Genomic DNA, 17,869 nt, shown 5'->3' on the forward strand with positions numbered 1-17,869 from the left:
CGTGTAGTATAGAAATTTGTAATAAGATACATAATGCGGTTATAATAAAATATTGTGCGATTATTTTCATATAATTAAAATTAATATTTATTTATTTTTTAGAGAATACGAGGGAAGCGGCGCTTCCAACGCTTCTAATGACGGCACGCCACTGCTTGTTTATTTATTATTTTTATGATCTTACTCGATACGTTCTAAACTCTGCCTACTAATACGTTGTAATAAGCCATTTTTCGGAAGAGGGAAGATAAAAACATTACCTTTGCAAGGATTGAGCTGGAGAGCCTGTTTCGTCTCGACGTCACAATGAGACCCACTTTTGAAAACAATCTTTCCGGCTAGCTTTTTCGTGTTTGGAATACGCAGACAAATGTTCCCATTCTTTTAAGGGGCAGGCAGCATTTACGGTCTATCAAATTTTGATTTAGGTAATGTTTAAACTCTGTAACCAAGCTACCTGAGTCTCTCTGTGTTTCAGTACCTGTCTGCTTTGCAGCTAGACGGGTGTGGAAGCTCCAGATGTCACTGTTGGCAATCTGTATTACCCTATCTTTTAACTGATGCTCATTCCCTTCATTAGTTGTTCTCGCAATATCTTTTAGGGTCTCATTGATGTGAGATATTGCCCATGAACAAGCTATTGGCGAATCAAAATGCAGCCTTTTAAATCGCGGATCAAGTACATTAGAAATAGCTAGCAAGTAGTTGCTTTCGGCATCCTTAAAATAGTGAGCCAGGGAATTCATCATGGCAACCTGAAAATTTTTCCCTACTGTTTCCAAAGCAGTTCTTGCAACTGTGGCTTTAGTCATACAACTTATCATTGGCAGTACAGAACCGACTAATATATTTTTCACCTGAAGTCTGTTTCGTTAGCTGATCAAATGGTTTCAAATCACATAAGTTGCACAGTCTGGCAATTCGCAAGATAGCGCCACAAATAAACAGCACAGCACAACAACGCTGAACGTTGCTTTCCTTTGTCCCCTCCCAGCCGATTCAGTTTTCACTGATATATCGCATCAAACTCTACGATATATCGGTGATATATCAAAACACGAATATCGCGATATATCAGAAATCACCATGCACGATATATCGATATTCCAATCCTATCACTACTAGAAACAATATGGCAATGGTGATGTTGGTTGCCTGACGCTGTCGATTGTATTTGTTAATACTGTATTGGTTTATAAAAGTGAATGAGATTGTTGAGAGATGGATATATTGTATCGTAAGACAAAATCCTTAATAGATGAATTAAATCGAACCTTTGTTCGGCTAGAAAGATGAGTCCAAATGAATGTAAATCTATAGAAGAAATACAAATCAGGATAGATATGATAACCAGCAATAACGAATAGTTGGAATTGCTAACTAATAAAGAACCACCGAGTAGAAAACAGAATGCTAAATTGCGTGTACATCAACTGAAATACGATTGTCAGCACTATCAAGCAGCATTAAGGAATTTTCAATTGTAACACCTGAATGTCGAACAGCAGCAACGAGATCGAGAAGATTCACTCCAAACGATCAAGCTACTTCCATCATGATCGATCATACCTTACAGCAGTGTTTTTCAACCTGTGGGTCGCGGGTAAAAGAAAAAGACAAGTGTTTGTAGGTCCTACACTACATTAAAAAAACTACAATTTCAGCGAGAATTGCGGCTCACCCCAGAAAATGATAGCGGAAAAAGTGTTGAGCTGATTTGCAAAAGGAAATAAAAACTAGAAAACTAGAAGCTGAAAATTTAGTTCCTAAAATTAAAAAAAAAGGTCAACAGCTCCCTGTGACTAATGTTATAATTACAGGAAGTTTGATACTTTATGTGTTAAGTTATTGTCGATTCTTCTGAAATTTTCATTTTAATCAACAATAATTTGTCTCAACAGAAAGAAAATTAAATACATAGTTTTTAAAATCACTGATATAGTTTTAATATGGTCCTAGGGGGTCGCCAGAATTTTTTAACTTGTAAAGGGGTCGCGTATTCAAGAAGGTTGAAAAACACTGCCTTACAGCATAGCAGTTCGCTCAATAATGTTCACCGAGGTGTTGACGGATTATGAGCGGAAGTAATGTCTCTTAAATAATCTACGAGATCAGAGGGGAACTTTAAAGGGAAATACCCCGTGGCCAGGGAAATACATAGTAGACGAGAGAATCTACTAGCAACCAGTGCTAAGTGATTTTATTTATTCGGCCACTGAACGAATAAACTGAAAAAACACTGTAATATATCTTTAGCTATTGATAAGAAGTGATAACAACGATGAAAATAAATATAGTTAATTCCCAAAAGCGAGATAAAACAATGATGAAAACAAGGAATTACTTAAAATAAAACTGAAAGTATATTAAATTTAATTAATTAAAACAAATGGATAAAAATGTGATTAGTTTCATCGATGCATTGTGAAAAATGAGGATCGATTCTGCGGTTCCACCAATCGGCCGCTCCTCTTAATGGGAGTTTTTTATGAAATTTTTTTCATGGTTCCTAAGTTGTAGTGCACGGATTTGACTTCGGTAAAGTTATTTAATGTCACGATGTGCCTGGTTTCTGGTACCATACGATCCACACTGGCACATTGGCTACTGTTACTGGCAGGAGTCATGCCACCTGATCTGCAACAATCTAGGGCCCTTGCCCGTGAGTTCCTAAAGATAAATCAAAACCCTCAGTTCCAAGTTCACCAAGATATTCCATCTTTGAGTATTAACCGTTTAAAATCTCGGAATCCAACCCTTCAGACAGCTCAAGACATGGCCTTAACTGACGATGACTGCATGGCATTGTGGAAAAACTGCTGGAAAACAGGAACAGAGCCCCATTTACAAGGTTTGTTCTGTCATGGAGTGATATTCTAATGTTNCAGTTTTAAGTATTTTTTATATTTAATTAAATTAATATTAAAAAATGATTGGAAATAAAGGGGTTAATTAAATAAAAAGATTCCCGAAAAGAAAATAAATTAAATAAAAATAACGCCCCAAAGACATAAAATAACGGTCGGACATTGACTCCTTACAAAGTATTCTTAATTAGTTATTTGATTTTCTACATTTAAAAACAATTTCCTTAATCATTCAATATGGAACAGAGATTAAAGCAATTATAAAGGGGATGTATATAATATTGTCATTCTCCACGATATGTGAATTTGGTCCGAATTCATAATTATTGGTATGGAATGCTTGAAAATACGAATTAACACACTAGTGATAGGTACAGAACTGTACAAATGAATAAACGAAATGCATCTGTGGCCGAAATCGAAATAGGTCAGTTGGGAGAGCGTTAGACTTGAAGATCTAAAGGTTCCAGGTTTCGGCAGACGTATGTGATTATTGTCCTGTTTTAAAAGTAATTTGATACTAAATCAAATACTTATACACTTTGATTAAACTACATATCATTGCCAAAGTTAATTCACTTTATATTTGGATTCAGGTACTGACAGTTCAAACGAAAGCAGGACCGTGCAGGCCGATAGAGCCCGATTGATACGTCATCTAAGCGTAGCGCTAGCTGGTTACTGTTATTGAAATTCAGTGTTGTGATAAATGGAGATATCTTACGCTATCAAAGCAGAGCATTTTCATAGCGTAAGTTATCGAAAATTAGGAAGATTTCTTATGCGAGTCTATTTGCAATCTCTGTATTTAATAAGGTTTACGTTAAATTTTAAAGTGCAACAGGATAAAGTATGTGTAATGGGAATTTTGAATTGTGCATTGGTAATTTCATTTTTATTCAGTAATTAATTGCTCAATTTCGGGTTTAACTAGTATTTTTATCTTCTCGTCGTTATTCTTAAATTCAGAGAAAGAAATAATTTTTTCTCATTATATATAATTGTTATATCTAGTATTGCGGATAGTTTCGAGATTGCAGTACATGTTAGTCGGGTTATGGTAAAGTTAAAATATTCACCTAAATTACACAGTTTATAGGCTATATTTCTAGTATAAAAATAAAATAAAATAAATATTTTTGTGCAGCCGCAATATCAATATTATTATTTAAAACTATAATTCACAAATTTACAACTTCAATCCACTCTTGTAATAAATTATACTATATTGGGGGCACAGTGTGCATTGCATATGTGTAACAATTAAGAATGAACGATGATTAAAATTAATAAGTTACGAGCATTTGTTTATTAATTTTTTAATGTGCTGCAATTTTTTCAGGTAGAGTTAATATTGAGATGCATTAATTTCAGCTGGAAAACAAAGGATATATGTTTTCTACCTCAAATTAGTAGTGGCTTGCTCTGTACATCATACTTTTCCTTTAACAATAGCTTCCTTTAACATGCCGGTCATCTATACAATACTTTTCGGAAAAATTTTTAATTTAAATAAGATAACGTCAGGTTTTTCGTGCACATCGGTAATGATGGTAAATGCACTAGTTTTATGAAGCCGTCGCCTCCCATTTTACAATTGAGCTTTCTACCTTGGTCTTGGTGAACGACATTATAAAACACTGTTATTTTTTCATGATGTATTTATGTTCTTTAAGGCGTACTTCCAGATTTCTGTTTGGGACTTCCATATATGATTTCTTGACTCATAACTGTTCGTTTTCATAAGGAATTATATAGAAAAGCTATAGAATGAAATCGAAATTTCACTGCTACTATTTTAGTTGCTTTCACATTTTTCGAAACCAATAAACATTTACACGTGTTTTTAGATGAATTTTCTGTCATACTTAGGGGTTTTTAAAAGTAATATGCTACATATTTGGAAATACGATTTTTCACAAAACGGCTTCAGTATTTTACTGTTCGTAGACTGTGAATTTAGTCGGAAATAATAATCATTAATAAAGAATGCTTGATTGAAAACAAAAATTAAGACAGCGGTGAGAAGCCCTCGATGAACAAATGAATAAATAAAATAGCTCAGTTGGGCGAGCGTTAGACTGAAAATCTAAAGGTCCCTGGTTCGATCCCGGGTATCGGCAGATGTGTTTGTATGTTTTTTTGATATTTTGAAATATAGAATCAGTTGTTTGTACCCTTTGAACTTCAAATCATTGCCGAAATTAATACAGTTTATATTCAATTTTTGTGTAATTGTGATGACGGTAGATCAAACGAAAAGAAAGCTCTGGAGAAGTAGTGCAAGTCGTTAGCTCGTAGAGTGCTCATGATGAAAGTGGTCATACGAACAACTGCCGTCATGTCTTTTCCAAAGTGCACATTTAGACACAACAACATACTATAGTTAGTTAGGCAAATGGAAATAATCTAGCAAGCTAAATAATGTTGATTACGTGAAATTTGGCCATGCTTCGAAGGATACAAGAATATATAAGTGTAAGAGTCCGGATCTGATAAACATTTACCAACTTTCCTTTTTATAAACTTTTTATGTTTGCTTTCAAATAAAGCGAAATAACGAATAATAATATAAAAAAATGAACTTCTTTTCACTTGATAAAAAACTGAAGGGATACGATCACATCTTTCGATGACACAGCTTTCTAGTTTGTCACTCGGACTCTATAGCAAAAAAAAAAAAAAAAAAAAAAATTAAAAAANACTTAAGAGAGGTATCAAGCTATAAAATCTACAAAAAAAAAAAAAAAAAAAAAGTAAACTATTGGACGGTGACAGAAAAAATTCCTAATAAGACCACGGGAAAAATCCAATGTAAACCCCCTAATAAAAAGGAGGAGTCGATGAGTCGGACAGAATCTTCGAGTTATCTTTGTACTGTGCGTGTGTTGGCCGCCGCTTGCTATTCGTCGCCGCCCTAACTCTTTTTGATCGTCGCAACTTCGAAAAACTCGTTGCTACTTCAAGATTCCCTAGTGTGAAAACTTCTACCATCATTTTGTGAATTCTACAGGTATTTATTTTCGCGCGAACTTAATGTGAACTCTTTTTCTCTCGTTGTCAGGGACGTAGTGGATTTATGCCTTATGTCATCTTATTATTAGCATTAGCTAAGCCTCTATAATTATCAGTTGTAAATAGTTAATATCGATTAATAAACGGTTAATTTTATTATATGATAACGTGTAAAATGTATTTACTGTGGTTCTCTCCTTCTGCCTCCATTCCGTATCCGACAGTCCGCACACGCGGCCTTTCGAAATAACGAGATAAACGGCCAATCCGGTTTCCGTGTCTGTCCGCAAGACACAGTTGTGTCATCCTGACCATACACTATAGAGGAGCTGACCCTGCGGTCACATAAGTACTATAAAATAATTAAAACAAAAACCACCATTTATCAAAAACAGCTGAAACTTTTAATAAGTGCAGCCATCACGTGCACAATTTTCGAGCTTTTTTTCTTCCCCTCTTCTTGTTGTATACAATGATGTACTGTAATTTTCGTAGACTTTCTTAACTTTAATTACGTGTACAATAGTAATGGAACTCCCGGATATTCAAGAAATGAGATGTCATCGGAAAACGTACCACACGAAATCCTACCGAGACAGAATTCTTCCATCCTACCACTCAGGCAAGTTTAGACAAGAATTAAGTTATACCTAAGGCCAGGAATATCACGCCGTCTAGAACTTTTAGAACTGACATTTCTCTAGAATCTCGCACAATTTAAAATTTCCATCGCCCGGATTATTCGACAAAATAACGTATTGTACAGATTTGAATCGTAATTAAAGTGGTGATTTTGAATTTTGAAAACAGCAAAAACATTATCACTTTTTTGTGATTTTAAAATCAACTCACGAAAAATCAAACAAAAGCATTTATTAGACAACAAGATGTTTACAAACAGAAAGATTCTTCTCACATTCACATTACATGACAAAATTCCATTAGATCTACGTTCTTAAATTCTTAAAGCCAAGTCGAGAAAATATCTCCTTGAAAGGTTTTTGAATTAATTGAAATTGTTCTTCTTTTTCAACTGTTGTATGTTTATTTTTAAAGAAATTTTTTGTAAATCAATTTCTTCGTAGTTCCACATGTTTTGAAACATAAAAATCCATTATCTCTAATCTAAAACGACAAACAATACTTAGCAACGTTTATTCAAATTTATATCTTTATGATAAAAAATAGTACGTACATTTTTGGAATATATTTCATTCAAAAAACTTTGTCTTGACAATTTCGGTAGACGCAGTATATTCCTTCCATCCGTTTTTTCTCTACAGTATTAACGTTTCTTGAGTTTATTAAGCGTTTAATGGATTTAGATAAAGTTCCAGAATTGAAGATACCGAAGATTAAGTCGTCGATGTTTTCATTTTGACGTAATTCGAAGCAAATTTCCGTTCGCAAGTGACATAGATCGGAAGAAGTTGATTAGGAATGGACACGAAATGAGTGACGTAATAAGTAATGGACACAACCAAAATTCGTCAAAATCGAGAATGGAAACAATTCGGGAATCAAATTTAGTGGATAGACACAATTCGGTAGACAAGTTCGAGAATATTTAAAATTACGTAATCAAAATCGATAAAAAGTCAAATTTTGGAAAGTCTAAATAGGTAAAGGTCAAATTCTGGGCAGTCAAAATCGATTAAAGGTGAAATTCTGAGCAGTCAAAATCGATAAAAGTCAAATTTTAAAGAGTCAAAGTCGGTAAAGGTCAATTTCGGTGAGAAGAATTAAACAAAAGACGTAATCTGTCGTGAAATTTTTAAATTTTAATTCATTTTCTATTTTTATTTTTAATTTCTCAACTGCTCAAAGAATAAAAGACAACGATAACGATAACAAACAACACAAATACATAAAGAAAAAAATAAAAAACTATATACAAGGGAAACGAATCCCTGAATTTCTTCAAAGATCTGTAAAAGTAAAATGAAAATTATTAAGACTTTCATCTAGAAATTTCAATCATTCATAAAATAATAATTTTATTTGTTATTAAGAAACTGAAAATACATTGCTGCCTTGTGTGATTTATTACGTACCAAATATAAGTTATTGTGAATGTCAACGTTTTACAACCTTCCTGTAATAACATTTAAGTCACTAAACAAAGTAACTGAAAATCTTATCTTTACATCCATTTTTGTTATTTTGCAGTGTTNGTACCAAATATAAGTTATTGTGAATGTCAACGTTTTACAACCTTCCTGTAATAACATTTAAGTCACTAAACAAAGTTACTGAATAATCTTATCTTAACATCCATTTGTAATATTTTGCGGTGTTACGAGACAAGTACATTCCCAGGATTTTGTCTCATAGAGAGCAGAAAGTATAAAGTAACAAACCGATTAAATAAAATTATGCTTCTTAAATAGGTTTCTTCTACTTATGTTAATCTCTTCTATCTTCGTAATAAACGCGTAAAACACAAGCAAATAGTGTAGTTTCTTATAGTATTAAAAGAGAAACATAGGGTCTATCTTGTCGCACGATAATATTGGTTGCTGTGTTTCGATGCATCGGCAATTAAAATAAATTTACTCTTACAGACCTCACCGATTTCTAAAATTATTTTTCTAATAAAAAAAAATGAATATTTTAGGAAAGACAAATAACTTTCCAGGTCTCTTCTTTACAGGACACTTGTTAGGTAAGTATATCATCAATCACTAGCGATTTCAGGATATTTGAGGCCTTAGCTAGATATTGAAATATAAGGCCTATTTATATAAATGTATACAATGTAAAGCCGTACGATACGATTTCTTGTAAGATCTAAGATCTTTCCAAGTACAATACTGGATTCCAGATTTGGACCAATACAGAGTATCGACAATAATACATGCGTAATGCTCGAGACCCTAAAAGCCTAGTTACGTATATAATATCGCAATAGCATTAATCTGCTTCTACGTTTTGTCTTGTTCATGTAGTCATTTAATTATGTGTTGTTTGTACAACTGGGCCATCGACTGTGATATACAGTACTTATAAAGTAAGAGTGTTCATTCCTGAATGTTTAATGTAAAATACAAAAACATTATTTTATAAACACTTACCCAAGACGAACTCGGATCAAATTAGAAATAGATCTCTTCAGATATTGGCAAAGAGATCTTACTCCAACCGAGCATACTCGGATACCTCACCTCCTCTCCACTTACACACGGTTCTGAATAAAGAAAAATAATAACGTTACAAGTGATATTACTCATTGAAAACGTTTAACTGAATGCGAATTAAATCAAAAGATATCGATGGCGCTATATCGAGGTTCCAGCTTATGTCTATTGATCGACATCAAAAAGTTAACAAATTTGTATTCAGTTTACCGTTGAAAAATGTTTAGTTTTTCAGTTTTAACTTATATTTTTATTGAATTGCATATGATACTTGTTTGCATGAAGACTAAATCGTCAAATCTCGACATAACGCATTTTAAAAAGCGCAAAAGAATACGGGAAAATTATGTGATTCTCGTCAAATCACATAGGTTCTGAACTCAAATTTATGTGTAGATTTTAATACTATATATTGATGTTTGCGGAATTTTGGTTTACCGCCACACTCGAATTACTGCTAATTTGAGAGGCGAAAAAGTGACGGAGCTAAATCAAACTTTGATTGAATGTACTGTTCTGTACATAGAAATACATACCTCTTAACCGGCTTCCACATTGATTTCAAGAAAGATCCGAACTTCGTTTTCAGTTTATTCTGCCGAAAACCCTAAGTCTGAAAATACAAAAGCAAATCAGTTGTTTTATTTCGTAAAGTGACATTCAAATGCGATAATTGGAAAACAAAACATACAATTTTGGGCCAAGGCACTTTATGAAAATACTCGTGTTCCCTTATATTTACTTCTAGAGGACGTCTGTACGGATCCTGAAATGATCGAAAACAAAAGTAATTAATTCAAATTCACTATTCGAATGGTTATATTTTCGTCTGTGTTCTATTTCGGATAAGATAAATGTTATTAAACTAATTAGCAGCACGTTATTAAAAATTTACTTAATGATATGAAACGAGTTTTCAACATTTTATTGAATATAATCAGTGAATTAATTATAAACAGATTTATGAAAGTCCACAGAAAGACCATATGATTACAATTAACGATATTAATTGAATGAATGCTTTCATACAAGAAAAAACACAAAATTTGCCGTATATATTCATTGTTTTTGGCAACAGAGAAAAGTCGAATGTAGATACATACGGATACATAAGAGAATTACATGCTTCGGTTTGTAAATAAATGTCATTTCGTGCATAAAACGGGGAGAGATAAATCTGAATTTGTTAAGTACAATTAAGTATAATCTTACCTTTTGCAATAGATCATAAATAAAATGTCTGGCATCATCCGATAATCCAGAAGGATACGACACCTTCACATTTAGAGCAGCTGCAAACGCATTTTAATATTAATTATCTTATATTGCTATTATTATTATTATTATTCAATTAATAATTTTGATACATTACCTCTTATCCGGTCGTAACGTGGCAATAAATACACGTTATTAATATCGAAAGCTTCTTTCACATAAATCTCCAGAGGAGTTCTTCCAACCAACGCTTGAAATAACACGATGGCGAAAGCCCACCAGTCACAGTATAAATCTACAAACAATACATTCATTAATACATCCAACAATATGATACAAATGTAAGAGTATAATGATGTGAAAGTACAAATGTGAAAGTACAAGTCCTTACCGTAAGGCTTCCTCTGGAGAATTTCCGGACACATAAATGCTAAAGTTCCACAAAAATCTCTTGGATTTCGTTCGTACTGAAAAAAGTAATAATAAAATACTTAAGAGATCGTTAAAAATCTACAGTTCAAGAATATTACAATGTATAATGCTTACTGTGGATAGACCGAAATCAATTACTTGTGCACCTTTGTACACATCTAACATAACGTTGTTTGAACTAATGTCTCGGTGTATTATTCCTATTCAAAATAAAAACATTACTTTGCCACTCTTTACACATTTCTGGACTAAACAAGCAAATAAATCTACAGCAAATAATTACCATTCCTATGAATATACATAATAGCAGAGGCCACTTGAGCGGCAAACACTTTAGCTTTTCTCTCCGCTATAGGGCCATTCTTTTGTATAAATTCGGTCAAAGTTTCTCCCTCAACAAAATCCGAGACAAAGCAAAAGCTAAAAAATAAAACTTATTACTTCACAGAGCACAAATTATTATAAATAACTCAGGTGAAAAGAGAAAAAAACTTACGCTGTGTCAGTTTGCAGGAATCGAATCAATCTGACAATGTTTGGATGGGCGGACACGCAATTCCAAACGATTGTTTCTCTCCGGATTTCACCAAACTATGAATAAATTAATGATGATTACACACGAAATATAAATTTTAAATATTGTTTAAATATTACTAATGTAAATTCATAAAACACTGATTACTCTTATACTATTAAGAAAATTATTATTCTTTTAATATATATATATATATTTAGTGAATTTTGTGTATATTCCGGAAATTGTTCTTAATCCCCTTAATATTGGTAATTTTTGTTAAAAAATACCTGATTAGAAGAAGGGACTTTCTTCTTTACGATTTTTAAAGCCTTTTTCTTTCTAGAATATTTGGTCTTAGCCAAATAAATAGTCCCAAAACTTCCACGACCAATTTCTTTAGTAATTTTGTACTTGTCAATATAATATTTGGCTTTATCGAAACGGTCGTGTTCCTTCTTTGAATCTGCGAGTTTTTTTTCCAATTCGTAAGGCTACAAAATTATAGAAATGATTATTTATTTAGAAAATTTGCTAATGGAAGGAAAACAGAAGGAACGAATACTTACCTCGGTATTAGAGATCTCGCCTGAAATGCAACAACATAACAAAAATTTATGGAATAAATTAGTTAAAAATCCCATAAACTTTCCTTTCTTCTGTTTATTTGCTTGCAACTGCGACTCGTCTAGATTCGAGGAGTCACATTTTGTTGCAGGCGAATCTTTGCCATTCTACGAAATATCAAGGTAAAAATTATCGATGTTTGCAAACGTTATCGTTTTAAAATTAATCAAAAAATTTTCGTTATGTTAATCTACTCAAAGAAAAATTTCGATATTGTTACAGAGAAATCAATGGTTTACCTGAAATGAGCAATCTTTATTCTCCTGAACACTCGGTTCAGAATCTTCTCTCCTACTACAGAGAAACTATATTAATTCTTACATAATATAAAGAATAAATAAACACAATTTCTGATTAAATTTACCTTTTCTTCTTCATTTTATTTCTCGAAATTCGCGAAACAACTTTTCTGGCGCAGCGAAACATTCCACTTGACAATAGAAACTCGACAATTGAACTCGAAAGTATTGTTGAAAAATTCATTCTAATGACGCCATATTAATAAATTTTATATTTTTCTTATATACTTTAAGAAGGCCTTTTTATGAAGTTCATTGTGGATACGGCCAGACCCGCAATTGGACAAAGTAATGGGAGACTCCATTCTTCACATGCGGGACAGACCGTTTTCCAGAAATATTGGATTTATTCTTCGGATTGGAATCGTCTCCCTTTATCGTTCGATAAATGTCTCTTCATCTTATTTTACTGTTAAATACTGCCAATATGAAGTGTTTATAATTACAATGGACTTTGTATTTATAAAAATCTGCTCATGGTCTTAATATAAAGTTATATAGTTTATTTTTAATTAATTATTCGATCGTGTTAAAATCTATAAATTGAACACACTTTAATACTGAGAAAGCACATTTATTGAGCTAAACAAACGTTTTCAACCCATTCCATGGGTCATCATCATGTTAAAGTAGTTCGAATTAATGGCTTTTCGTATAACACCTTCAAATTTAAAACGTAATTAAGAAAAATAAAATACAAAATACGGTAATTTTCCACAATACAACATGTAAAAATTTTTTTATAGTAACTCAGGTTTTTATTGAGCCTGGTAGATGTATCATCTTACGAGTTCTTTCTGATTATATATTTTCATGCCGACAGGAAATGGTCGCATACTTATGGTTTAAACATTTTTCTGTTAAGCTAGATCTGTAGATCTCACTCGTCTGTGTTGTGGATGCAAGCGTTGGCGAGTGCCCATTTGCAATGATTGTGGCCTCTTTCCATTTAACTATGGATTCACCAGTCTGCGCTATTTTTTGATAACGCTGTTGTATATCGGCTTTTTACTACGTCGTATTTATGCTCTTTCACCTTTACGTTAAGATTTCTATTTGTGACTTCTATATATTCTTTGTCTATTCCCAATTGGTCGTACTTGTATGGTATTGCGTACACATATGGATGTTCTTTCTCATTAATTTTTTTTTTTTTTTTTTTTTTGTCTTTTCTGAGCAACATATATAAGATGGGAGATATATTTCAAATTGTTTTTCCATAAGAAAATAATTTCTTAAGGAAGATTCTTATTTTATACATCAAATCTCCAAATTTTACTTTTACAAATACATTAAAATGATAGCAAGTAAGAAAACATCATCCGCTAATTCATCCTTACTGTAGAAAACTCAACCAAGTTGGAAATTTTGGCAGGATAGGAATGTGTTATGCTCCCTGGTTGATGTACAGACAGATTGTGCTCAGGAATAACTATTGTAAGAAAATTTCTCTGCCAAACTCAGTTTAATTAACTCCTATTTTTTGCGGGGAGATTTGTGTATTAGAACCATTGATGTTATTAAATTTTTGGTGGTTAATAGTCGAAGGGATAGGGAAATATGACTTCTTAAGTTCAACCCCACTTGAGATAGAGGAAGTCTTTCTGGAAAAAAACTGAATGATAATTAGTTGTTTGTAAATGTAGGTTATTTTAAATACAGATCAAGATACAATGTGTAAAAAATCATAAAAGAAAAAACAATGATATATAAATGTTTAATATAATAAAGAGAAAATAAATAAAACAAATTATAGAAAATATCAAAATATAAATTACAAGTTCATTGGAACAAAAAAAAATACAGTGTATCTCTGTACAAGCAATTTCACTAGAAATCTGTATTATAACATAAGAAGATCTTGCACATTGCGAATATTCTCGGTATGTCGAATACGGTGATGAGATTGATCGAAAAACGTACTTATCAATTTAAATTTATTTTATTTGGTGGAATGTTTCTGACTTGCGTCTGAGGGGACCGTTAATGGTTCCTCTAAATAGTCGAAATCAGTTAGATCGCTCGATCCGATCTCATCCACGAACGGGATTGTCGTGAAAGCGAGTTAGATATTCTAGGATTGAAGGAAGGATCCGAATGTCGTTTTCACTAGTTTATTTGCCGATAATTACAACTCTATGTACAGATGGTTAGAACAACGCCGATCATGTAGACAAGGGTCGGACTGCACGAGATGAACGTCCGAACCTGAACACGTCGATCCAAAAAGTGTCAACCTCGATCTCTGACGTCACGCGGGTTGGGGACGGTGGCAGGCGCAGTGTTGCCGACCGCCGCACGTCATTATGTTCTGGTTGTAAAGTATCTGACATGATAAATTCAAAATATTTGAGCATCGGTAAAAATATTACTTATATCGATTTGATAATATATGAACGGATGTAATCTATCTACTGTATTTCAGTGGCGTGCCGTCATTAGAAGCGTTGGAAGCGCCGCTTCCCTCGTATTCTCTAAAAAATAAATAAATATTAATTTTAATTATATGAAAATAATCGCACAATATTTTATTATAACCGCATTATGTATCTTATTACAAATTTCTATACTACACGTGGAAAAAAAATTGCTATTGTATATTAGAATATTAGTGGCGGAGTGGAATCTCCTGTATTTTCAGATTACGAAAAGCCAGATTTGCGCATGCGCTTTACAGAGCACCAACCTCACCCGGTTTAGCCGGTGGAAGCCTACGACCTTGGGTGAAAGCTGCACACATATAAAGATTCCAATTCTATCAAGGACCGGTTCTGGGCTGTTAGCCGCCTGCCCACTAGATATTTCGATTACGTGAATAACGAGTAGATTTATAACTTAACCCAACCGATAAGAATTTACTGGTATGTTTTTACGATAGTTCTGTATAGTTGACAGGAGTTTAAAAAATCCATTAAAATATTTGATATATTTATTCCGCTCTCCGATTTTATATTACTCACGGATTTCAATGTTAAACCAGTGATATTACGATTTCGTATATCCCATCTTTAAGGGGATGTAGAAAAAAACGTGTACAATTCTTGTACAATGTTAAAAAATTAACTGTTACTTTGGCAGCATCATTTACAACTAAATTTAATGAATGAGAGAGATGCACGAGGTACAGAAAAAGCTCTAGAATTTATTTTCCTTAAATTTACGATTTATGTATCCGTTTGTCATAAAAATTTGTCTTTCCACTTTTTTCCCGAGACTACAAATATTCGAGTACAAAGTAACCGGTTTCGACTTATTTCTACTTAAGAAGTAGTTAAATAATTAAGCGATTAGGGAATTGGGGACATAAACAAAACCCTGACGAAAGAGCCGGAATATTACTTAAACAAAAGCTTAACCGAACCAATCTATAGCCGAGTACAGTGGGGACTGATTTCTTCGAAATACTGTATTAGATGTAATAAAGACAGAAATTTTTCCAGTTCGACGAGAGTGACCGAAAAGTTGTAAATTTTGGAAATTTCCGTGGACAACACCTGGTCCTAAAACGAATTAGTTAGAAAACAAACGACGGACAATCTATTAAGTTTAACATATTTAGACTTTTACAGCTATGGTGAGAAACGTTTAAAATTTACAAGAACCCTGTCGCGTCTTTTGAGGTATATTAGTGATGCGACAAAAGAAACATTTGACATTGCCAAATCCCGAGGGTATCGGCACCCTCGGGATTTGGCAGCCCGCGTGCATGTACAGTACACACCGCACACCTAGCAGGACCGTCTCTGATTCCACTCGTAGGGAGCTATTTGACTAAGTGGTTAAGATTTAAAGAGTAAAGAATATTTTATGTTATTTTCATGTACGTTTCATTACAAAGTTATATTTAATTATAATTTTCTTTAAAAGTATATTCATACAATTGAAGAATGTTTTGTACCAGGTATGTATATCCACCACACATTTTATTTCACCAAGTAAGTTTTTATAATTTTATTTTTAATTTTAGCCCTTATATCGTGGCTAGCGATTCGGAATGTAATTGCGATATTGAAAATTTATTTTAAAAAAGTTTTGGCTCGAGATCATATAATGAAAAAGAAAACATTATTAAAAGAGAACGGCCAATGCCTAAGTTAAATATAAACGCTTAAATAAAAAAATTTGTTCGATATTTTCACGATAAAATGGCTCTGTAAATGCATAAAAATGCATTTACAGAGTGAAATTAGTGTGTGGAATAAGAATGTCTTTGACAATTTAGCTGGCAAAAGACACGAAAAATCGTCGATTCTTTCGTATTTGAAGCAATTTGGAAATCGAAGCGGAATAGAATTTAACATTAGTAAATAATATAAAATAAATATTGAAAATTGTAACGAGATAATTATGGGTAATAGATATATTATATCTAAATAAATAGATGTTATATGTTTTTATCAAAGCGAGAATTGGCATTTAGAGGACATATGGAATATATTGGATCTAATAACAGTGGTAATTATAATGAACTTGTTTATTAAGTACGTCAGATAAATAATCTATTAAAAATACATTTAAAGAAAGAATTAACTGATTGCCCCTGGATGTCGGCTTCTTGTAGAAACATAGCTTCCCTATCATCAAATGTCACGGCACGCTTCTGCTGTATTTAACCCAGTGAACGCGTGTCTGTCCTAGTAACGGTATGCCAAAAACGGACACTAGAGGCGCCCTAGCGATGATTTTAAAAAAACAATAAATTATTTTTATTTGTAATAGGAATTCATTATTTATACCACGGAATGGTATAAATAATTATTATATGCCTAGCCTTGCCTTATTGTATGCCGTGATTAACTTTGCGCCGCACGTTTACATCATCCCGTGACTCACAAGTCAGTGAACGTCGCACATTGACTCACGGGAAGTTTGTTGAAAAAATGGCGGATACATTTAAAATCGAGGTTTACAAGCGAAGGTAAATAAACAAATTAAACTATTTAAAGTATTTATAGAATGTTTAATAGGTAGAAATCTAGATCCGTATTAGGTAAGATTTACCCTCCGAATGAGGGGGTCACCAACCCCCCCAAAGAGTAACCCTCCGCCGTGCGAATAATAAATGTCTAATGAACAAATTTCGTTTATCCGACGCCATTTTAAAAGCGGCTACCTGACGTCATCGGACGTTCGTTGCACGTTATAGTTTAGTTACGTAAACGTTAATTAAAGTGACTTATATACTAAATAAGCGAGTTTTATGAATGTACCTGCCAGAAAGAAAATATCGTGTATGTATTTTTCACCAAGGAATCAAATAATATAGTTCCTATACTGAAATGGAGAAAAGTGATGGGCCTACTGTTGGAAACGAACGATTTTTCTTTTTATAATAATAAAAAAATCGGCAACGAGTTGCGTAACTTTCCCGGCTGTTATGAGATTTTATTCAGAAAATAAATTTTACATTTTTAACTACAGTCAGAGTCGGTAGATTAACTGGTCTTTCGACTTCCTATCTTCGCTCGTTGCTAGAATCAACTAGAGACAAATGTTACCACCAGGGGCACTGCAATCACTACAAGACCGCTAGATCGAATCCCTGTGAGGTCGAATGTTTTCTTTTTATTGAAAGATATATAACCTTCGAGTTCGATTTCATAATTTTTTATATGCATTTTATTATAAGAATGAAAAAGCTTTTATTTAAACCCAAAACCAGGTTTATGGATAAATAAATGACACTTAATAAAACATTAAACACCTTCTATCGCTGAGAAATGTTTATTTAATAAAACACTAACATTTTCAGCCTCATGGAAT

At 33.0% G+C, this 17,869-nt stretch overlaps 1 protein-coding gene across 1 annotated transcript; it reads right to left on the reverse strand.

Annotated features, from left to right (window-relative positions):
* Positions 1-9,004: 9,004 nt before the first annotated feature.
* Positions 9,005-12,269, reverse strand: LOC111639067 (aurora kinase-like). The gene is made up of 12 exons (XM_023384843.1): positions 12,172-12,269; positions 12,047-12,101; positions 11,750-11,914; positions 11,471-11,674; positions 11,163-11,257; positions 10,950-11,086; positions 10,781-10,866; positions 10,392-10,701; positions 10,232-10,311; positions 9,711-9,785; positions 9,556-9,632; positions 9,005-9,069 (listed from the first exon to the last, which is right to left on the reverse strand). Exons 1-11 carry the CDS (start codon positions 12,231-12,233, stop codon positions 9,627-9,629), a joined length of 1,275 nt encoding a protein of 424 aa, XP_023240611.1. The 5' UTR covers positions 12,234-12,269; the 3' UTR covers positions 9,005-9,069; positions 9,556-9,626.
* Between the last annotated feature and the right edge of the window lie 5,600 nt (positions 12,270-17,869).

The sequence above is a fragment of the Centruroides sculpturatus genome, unplaced genomic scaffold (assembly GCF_000671375.1).
Source record: "Centruroides sculpturatus isolate CEXI.00-Female unplaced genomic scaffold, Cexi_2.0 scaffold186, whole genome shotgun sequence".
Classification (NCBI taxonomy): Eukaryota; Metazoa; Arthropoda; class Arachnida; order Scorpiones; family Buthidae; genus Centruroides; species Centruroides sculpturatus.

Excerpts from the sequence above, each read along its gene's own strand:
- LOC111639067 (XM_023384843.1), bottom strand. The coding sequence starts at position 12,233 with ATGTTTCGCTGCGCCAGAAAAGTTGTTTCGCGAATTTCGAGAAATAAA. Across the intron at positions 10,867-10,949 it reads TATGTATATTCATAGGAATG|GAATAATACACCGAGACATT; the intron begins GTAATTATTTGC and ends TATTTTGAATAG. Across the intron at positions 9,786-10,231 it reads TTTATGATCTATTGCAAAAG|GATCCGTACAGACGTCCTCT; the intron begins GTAAGATTATAC and ends CGATCATTTCAG.